The sequence below is a fragment of the Chiloscyllium plagiosum genome, chromosome 31, assembly GCF_004010195.1.
Source record: "Chiloscyllium plagiosum isolate BGI_BamShark_2017 chromosome 31, ASM401019v2, whole genome shotgun sequence".
Taxonomy (NCBI): domain Eukaryota; kingdom Metazoa; phylum Chordata; class Chondrichthyes; order Orectolobiformes; family Hemiscylliidae; genus Chiloscyllium; species Chiloscyllium plagiosum.
In genome coordinates, this window is record NC_057740.1 from 14,815,769 (window position 1) to 14,823,688 (window position 7,920).

At 47.0% G+C, this 7,920-nt stretch overlaps 1 protein-coding gene across 3 annotated transcripts; it reads right to left on the reverse strand.

Moving 5' to 3' along the window:
* Positions 1-515: 515 nt before the first annotated feature.
* LOC122565088 (basic proline-rich protein-like) lies at positions 516-6,657 on the reverse strand. Of its 3 annotated transcripts, XM_043720720.1 has the most exons (4): positions 5,776-6,656; positions 5,327-5,715; positions 2,927-3,135; positions 516-1,921 (listed from the first exon to the last, which is right to left on the reverse strand). In XM_043720720.1, the coding sequence occupies exons 1-4, from the start codon at positions 6,467-6,469 to the stop codon at positions 1,768-1,770; spliced, it is 1,446 nt and encodes a 481-aa protein (XP_043576655.1). In that variant the 5' UTR covers positions 6,470-6,656; the 3' UTR covers positions 516-1,767. The 3 variants fall into 3 exon arrangements, with proteins under 3 accessions (XP_043576655.1, XP_043576654.1, XP_043576656.1); XM_043720719.1 differs by having other exon boundaries at positions 5,327-6,656; XM_043720721.1 differs by lacking the exon at positions 516-1,921 and adding an exon at positions 1,928-2,083 and having other exon boundaries at positions 5,327-6,657.
* Positions 6,658-7,920: the final 1,263 nt, after the last annotated feature.

Genomic DNA, 7,920 nt, shown 5'->3' on the forward strand with positions numbered 1-7,920 from the left:
AATGTGTGAACTCCACACAGACAGTCGCCCAAGACTGGAATTGAACCTGGGACACTGATGCTGTGAGGCAGCAGTGCTAACCACTGAGCCACCAATGCTGAACAAAGTCTGATAGATTTTAACAGGATTTCCACAGGCTATTATCTTGGATTCAAAGTTCAACCAAATCCTGGTTGTTGATTATAACTTCCCACAGAAGGATTTACATTTTAATTGGTCTCCTGTGCAAAGGCACTCTCAGATTTGACCTGTGTTTTGTGCTGATGTAGCTCCTCCTAAGCAGAATAGTAAGGGAGAAGATCAAACAAAACCCAGATTGTGTCTGATTATCCTGTGCCAACACTGTGAAGTAAGTGTGATAACACAATTATAAATCGTTATGTTGTAATCTAGTCTAAAGTAATCAAGATTACATTTGTTTTACTTTGCTAAGAACCTTTAAGCTAAATACACTTCAGAATGAAGATTATTAACAGGAATATTAAAATACAGAACAGCAAACAGCACCTGCTTTCAAGCAGATTAAGCTGCACCAGCTCTGATTTACACAGGTCTCCAGATTCAAATGCAGTATTTCTTGTAAACTGTCAGATTTGAATTCTGTCATTTTCTGGCTTACTTGCTCCCAGCTGCTCTATCTCGGGTATATCTGGAAATTTGTCATCCAACAGGAGCTGTGATACTAGAGCAGAGAGATTACTGGAATGAACATCACCGTTCCCAAGCCTGAGGGAAAACGTTCTCCCATGACAAAGAATTGTTCCAGATAAGCACAGGGATGGAAGGTTCTGGAATTAAAATGGATGAGACCAGATGGTTGTATTTGTTGTGTAAGTACTTCTAGGCAACAGCTCAGGAGAAATGGAGAACTGGAAGAGGGAAGTGGGAGATGGGTGAGGCTGTAGGCATTGTCCTGTTTACATTGAAGAGTACATTGCAAAGTAGCTAGAGAATGCAGAAAAATAACCAAGATGATTTTAAGCATCGAATTACAAGTTTATTAAAAGCCCAAATGGTTCGCTGACCTCTACACTTCTTTTTGGAAAACACACATTCCCAGCCTCTGAGGAATCCTTGTAGCCACAGTGCATGGATGGCTAGTCCAGGTGGTTTCCGCTTACGAATGTTGGTGGTGGGGGGGGTCTGACAATGGTAATGTTGTTGGCTGTTGAGGGGAAGCCATTGTACTCTCTTGCTGCAGATGGTCATTGCGTGATGCTTGTGTAATGCAGATTTCACTTGTCGTTTTTCAGACTAAGTCAATATGTTGTACAGGTTTGGCTGTAAGCAGGCACACACTACTTCAACATTTGAGTTATGAATAGAACTGCACACTGCACAATCATCAGTGACTTTTCACACTTACATCTCCAGGTTGGAGAGAAATTTATTAATGAAGTTGCTGATGATAAAATACCATCCTGAGGAACTCCTGCAACAATGTTCTGGGGCTGAGCTGATTGGTATTCAACAAGCAGAACCATCTTCTTTTCTGCTAGGTGTGAGTCCAGTCAGAGCAGATTTTTTGCCATAATGCCCAGTGACTTCAAATGCACTAGGGTTCCCTGGCATCTTGTGCAGTGAAAAGCTGCCTGGGTGTCACACAGGTACTCAAGCTCACATCAAGTTCAGTTCCATAGTGGATGGTGAAAGGACCCATTGCTCCACCAGAGGGAGCCTAGGTATACAGTTTCAACATGAGCGCTGAGTATTTATAATCGGGGATTTCTCTTCCACCATCTGACCATCACCCACAGCCTGAAGGTGCTATAGAGACCTGTTTGTGAACAAACTGATCCTGACAGGCAACTTATTTCCGAACTGGTCAGATGCCTGCCATGTGCATTTTGTCTTGACTTCAGCTCTGTTCTCTGCCCTTTGTTGGAACGGAGCATCTCTTCTGAAGTGTTGAGCATGAAAACTGGCGGGGAAGGTGGGGGGGGGCGGGGGAGTAGAAATATGATAATCAATTAAACACATAACAATCAGTAGGAAGTCTTTTAAAAGCTTTGGTGCTCAGATTAGGGGCCAACTATAAACAAAAACAGAAATTGCTGGAAAAGTTCAGCAGGTCTGGGAGCACCTGTGGAGAGAAATCAGAGTTAATGCTTCGAGCCCAGTGACCCTTCCTCAGAGCCAATTACAAATGTAATTTTGCCAACCACTGCTTAATTGGCAGCACTACTCTAAACATAAACTGCCTCCATGAGCCCAGGTAGCTCAGTTAGTAGAACACCGAGCTGTTAACAGGATCGTGTACTGGTAATGTCACTAAACTTGCATTCCAGAGACCCAAACTAAACGCGGATCATGCTCTTTCCTGTGAGGATTGAGCCAGCAGTGTCCAAATCCTGAGCATTTGGTTAAAAAGAAATAAGCTCATGATTTTAGGGTATGGTGGGGTCCTGTGCTCCTAAAGGCTGCAGAGGGAGCGGGACTAGAGACTGATACATTGTAAAAATAATCAGAAGATATTGACTGCCATAGTTAATCAGTGGGTTAGAAATGAGAGATGTCATCTGTGCTTCCTGCTCCCCCTCACCATCCACTCACCCAACTGTATCTGTACTCTGTGAGTGAATGATGGATTTTGGCTCCGAAAGTGCTACTCATCTTGGTCACCTTCCCAGGAGATCATTCTCTATGCAAGCTTGCATTGTGAGGCCTGCAGACTATTGATTATGGGATCACCACATTTAAGGTCATTCTCTTCAAGCCTCTACTCTCCAGAAAGGCATCACCAAACAGTGACTGTGAGCAAGTTTTTGCCCTTTCTGAGGCCAGTTGTAGTTCAACAACCACCTTACCTCACAAATCAGCTAAATGCAGCAAATAGCATCAGCAGACTTGGTGAATTTCTCAGTGCTGCTTCAGTAACTGCACTTAATCACGGAGCCACTGGAGAGAACAGAGCCATGACACTTACTAATTCAGGTGGCTGTGTTCTGGTTGTTCGGGCACTGACCACAGGTCCTCCCTCAGACTCTTCAGTACCTCAGTAATCAGCACATGGTTCACTCTGGATGTTCTTTTCCTCATTTGATGTAGTAGCTGATGAAATGGGATGGCAGATTCCTCAACAGACTTGATGAAACTTGGATCCATTCCCTTCGTTTGCGGGTCTGGCGATCTGATCTGAAAGTTTAGATGTGTCAGTGATGATAATCTACATTTTTACACAAAGTTAATTTCCAAATAACGTGAAGTGAGTGTGAGGGGTCCATCCGCCAGCCAAGTGACTAAAAGTAAATTGCAACCCTGTAACTAGGTTAAAGTACAATCCAGGGAGTCAGTCCTCACAGAGATGGATGGAAAATTTGGAAGATTACGGTCAAGTGATTTGAATCCACAATGTGTATCCATGGCCCATGGTATAACTGGCTCAGTGTTTGCTGGGTTAGATGAGATGGCAAAATTGGTTGGGAGTACATATGAAGATATGATGGAATTTGACTTTTACTCTTCATATGAAAGAGAAGCCTGCCAACTTCTCCACAATAGGATCACATATTAGTAACAAGTAGGGAATAGTTGAGGCATATGTGCCCCATTGAAAGGGGCATAACCTCAGAGTAAAGGGGTCACCCATTTAAGTCAGAGACGAAGAGGATATTTTTCTCTGAGGGCAGTCAATCTTTACAGAATTCTTTACAGCTGAGAGCTATCAAGGCTGCATCATTAATAATGTTTGAGGCTGAGATAGAAAGATTTTTATTCTGTAAAGGAATCAAATATTATGGGGATAATGCTGGAAAGTGGAGTAAATTAGAGGAGAAAGTGAGGTCTGCAGATGCTGGAGATCAAAGTTGAAACTTTATTGCTGGAACAGCACAGCAGGTCAGGCAGCATCCAGGGAACAGGAGATCCGACGTTTCGGGCACAGGCCCTTCTTCATTCCTGAAGAAGGGCCTGTGCCCGAAACGTCGAATCTCCTGTTCCCTGGATGCTGCCTGACCTGCTGTGCTGTTCCAGCAATAAAGTTTCAACAAAGTGGAGTAAATTAGCCATGCACTAACTGAATCATAGAGTAGACTTGATGGGCCGAATAGCATACTTGTCTCCTACATCCTACAGTAGGTAGAAACCTATTGGTAACACTCACATCTCTGGGAGGACTGGATGTTCCCTCTGAGGTAAGCGAAAACAGGAGTTAGAACTGTTTCCCATGGAGGCACTCTCTTATTTGGCGTGGAGATAGGTTCTCCCTGTCTAATTCATAATGAGTTCTCAAAGTTGGAGGGTCAATCAGCCACCTTCCAATTTGAGAGGAAAAGGCTACAGTGGCAGGTATGTCAAGCAGAGGAGTGTTCTCACTAACACTTTTAAAACTTCCTTTCAATTGTACTTTGAGCACCCAGGCCCCCATTGTTCAAAGAGGTTTGGAGAAGAGGCAGAGTTGGCAAATACTCTCTGAGTGATGCGCTACACTGATACACCAACAGGTTAAGGCCTCCAGCCCTGCCTACACTGCCAGCACCTCTGGCTTGCCACTAAGCATCTACTTTGCACCCCTGTGGTTGCAGGAATCTGGAATTTGGCTGGAAGTGGTAATGCTGACATATGTGGGGTAGGTAATGTAGTGAGACTGATTGACCTCTGCAGACATGATGGGAATCCCATCAGGAAACCGGGCTAGTGCTGGTACTTTCTGGTCTAGCCCACCTCTAATCCCATTCCTGATGGCACTTCAAATTCAGGCCAGGAAACTGAGTTCAAATCTCATTCCATAAACTGGTAGTCCAAGGACAGGTTGGAGGTGGGGGAGATAGGCTTCTTTTGGAGGTGTTGCCAAACAGACATCAAACAGAAAACCACACTGGTGCACAGAAAAGATCTCATGGTATTATTTCAGAGATCGGGGTGTCCCAAACAATACTTATGCCAAATATTTACCCTAACATTATTAAAACAGATTTTTTTGCTCATTGTCACATGATTGATGTGCAACAGTCTTTCAGGAGAAATGCAGTGGTGAAAGGCACTGGCAGGAGAGTGAGGTTGTGAAAGGTGCTGTATAAATGTAAGTTCTTAATGTCATGTGTCCTCACTGACCTGCTCTGTATTGCACTCTGTATCTCAGTGAGCATCATTAATAAGCCCTGTGATAGGGGTATAACAGTGGGACCTCATGTTGCAAAGGGCACATACATGTCTGCCTGAACATCAACTAGGGACTGGAATTGATACTCCTGGGTTGGGATGTCTACACTGCTACCAAGGTGGGAGAAAGAAGTTTCCCTTCATTGGTGCCGGGAGAGGCAGTGGGTGCGGAGGGGCCAGGCTGTTTTACCAGAATAAGGAGAAGCTAAGGCCACACTTTCCTCACCTCTTTCTGTGAGCTCCAACTGCTGCCTGTCCGGAGGAGCTTTGGCAACGAGACGAAGGATGTCCCCACCGGGGGGTCGCGATGGTCAGCGATGGCACCGGCGCCGTGTGGACTCCCCGGCAGGGGAGGGGGATTCACCAAGGCTGGCAGAGACATCTTCATTTTCCACAGTCCCTCTCTCTTGGCACAGCTCTGGGGGGATCCCCTGGGCACTGCCTGTCTCTGTCGCTTGGTTTTATTCTGGGTCATAGTGGATCTGGGTGAGGGATCTCCCTGAGAGGGATCTACCTGAGAGTGATCTACCCAAGAAGGATCTCCATGAGAGGGATCTACCCGAGAGGGATCTACCCAACAGGGATTTCTCCGAGAGGGATCTACCCGAGAGGGATTTCTCCGAGAAGGATCTACCCAACAGGGATTTCTCCGAGAGGGATCTACCCGAGAGGGATCTACCCGAGAGGGATTTCTCCGAGAGGGATCTCCCTGAGAGGGATCTACCTGAGAGAGATCTACCCAAGAGGGATCTAACCGAGAGGGATCTACCCGAGAGGGATCTAACAGGGAGGGATTTCCCTGAAAGGGATCTACCCGAGAGGCGTCTCTATGAGAAGGATCTAACCCAGAGGGATCTACCTCAGGGGTTCGAGGGTCTGGGGGTGAGGGGTCTGCCCCCGGGGGTGTGGGACCCCCAGGGGGCGGGGAATCTCCCTCACCGGGGGGATCCCCGATCTCCTCAGGCGGCTCATGCACTCGGGCTAAGGCGGCGCGGAGATCCACCGTGATCCTTCGCACTGGCCCGGGGCCCGGCCGCCCGGAGGGGGTTGGCAGGTCAGCAGCAGCTTGGCCGTGCCCCTGGGGCCGGCTGTGTGACCCCCCGGGGGTAGGGAGCACCCTGGCTCTCCAGCCGCCCCGAGTGCCCCCTGCCCCGGGAAGCGACTCCTTGGCCCCGTGGCGGAGGCAGCGACCCAGCAGCGCGCTGATGTCGAGCTGCTGAGCGGCTGGTCCCTGCATCTGACTCGGTCTGCTCGCCCTGACTGCCCGGAGGCGGGGGTCCATGCTCTCCCCCTCCCCCACCTCCCCCGGGGGGGGCTGGAACCACAAAGTGCTCGTCAGTGCCACCCGACAAAACTGGGCACCAAACATTCACTCTTTATACATTCCATCATTGGTCTCCTGAAGGCGCCGTCTCCTGTTCGAGGCCGGTCCCCGCTGCGATCCGCTCCCCTTCTGGATGGCAGTCCACACAGAGTGCCTCCCCCACAGGCTGATTGACTGTGGGAGGCACTGCAGGCAAACCGGGTCCTGTACAGGCGCTTTCCAGCTGCGGGCAAGGAGGGGGGGTGTCACAAAAGTGGGGAGAGGGAGTGGGGTCACTAGGGTGCAGGAGAGGTCACTGAGGTGGGGAGAGGGGAGACACTGAGGTGGGGAGAGGGGAGTTTTTGGGGTGGGGAGAGGGGAATCACTGAGGTGGGGTGAGGGGAGTCACTGGGTAGGAAAAAGGGATCACTGTGTTAAGGAGAGCAGCCACTGGATTGGGGATAGGGGCCATCGGGCAAGGAGAGATGAATCTCAAACCTATAGTAACAAGGCAAAGAATAATTTTGGGACTAGCACGGAAATTATAGGGATGTAACTGTAAACAATGGTTTCTATACACACCGCTAGGAACACAATGGTGCCAATCAGTCTGAAAATATTTCCTCCTTTCTCTGTAACCAGTGCTGTTCCGACTGATTTTACAAATGGTTGTTGGTAAATATACCACTAGGAATATTCAGTTTTCATTTTATGCTGTTAAGACAGTAACAGACAGGGGAGAGCAGTTAGTGTTATAATTGGTCTCCATATTCTGCATTCTTCACTCCTAACTGTTATCAAGTGATTACTTCTGTAAAGTATACGTAGACATATGCTAAGGACAGATTAGTTGTATCATGTAAACTTACATGAAAAACTACAATTTTGCTTAGGTAGTAGGGAGGGCAGCTGTCCTGGGAATATTTAAATCTTTCATGGGACAGGACATCAATGATAAGTCCAACATTTGTTACAGAACCCGAATTGCCTAGGCCATTTTAGAGAGCAGTTATGTGTCAACCATATTACTATGGTTCTGGAATCACGTGTGGAAGAGACGTTAAATGCTTTTAGACAAAGTCCAGTCTCCATTTTAAAATTTGAGTTTTAGTTCAACCAACCATCCACCATAAAAGCCTCTGACTTTGGGCTGATTCTTTTTAATGTTTACACTGTTTTTTTTTAATTAACTGATTTGGACTTGTTGGGACAAGTAGCACTTGAGAATGCAGGCCCAACTGTGCCACAAAACCCTAAATCAGACCTAATACACTTTTGGCAAAAACAAAACAAAACAAAATTGAATCAAATTAAAGATAGCATATACAGTACTGTTGATAAAGAGAAAACTGAAGATCAATTTAAAATGTCATTGATGGGGCAAATATGCAACCCAATCCTCCCAGTGCCCAACAGCCTCTGACATTTTTGAATGTTCCATCAGACATCACATGCTCCCTCTCCAAGGAGACCCTGCAAGTGCGTGACCTGTTGAAAGAGCAGCAGGTAATCAGGAA

What these genes read in the sequence shown, in the direction of transcription:
- LOC122565088 (XM_043720719.1), bottom strand. Translation starts at nt 6,469, where the DNA reads ATGTTTGGTGCCCAGTTTTGTCGGGTGGCACTGACGAGCACTTTGTGG. An exon ending in GTTGGAGCTCACAGAAAGAG is followed by an intron (nt 3,136 to 5,326) that starts GTGAGGAAAGTG and finishes CTAAACTTTCAG; the next exon opens with ATCAGATCGCCAGACCCGCA. An exon ending in GAACACAGCCACCTGAATTA is followed by an intron (nt 1,922 to 2,926) that starts GTAAGTGTCATG and finishes CTTCCCCGCCAG; the next exon opens with TTTTCATGCTCAACACTTCA.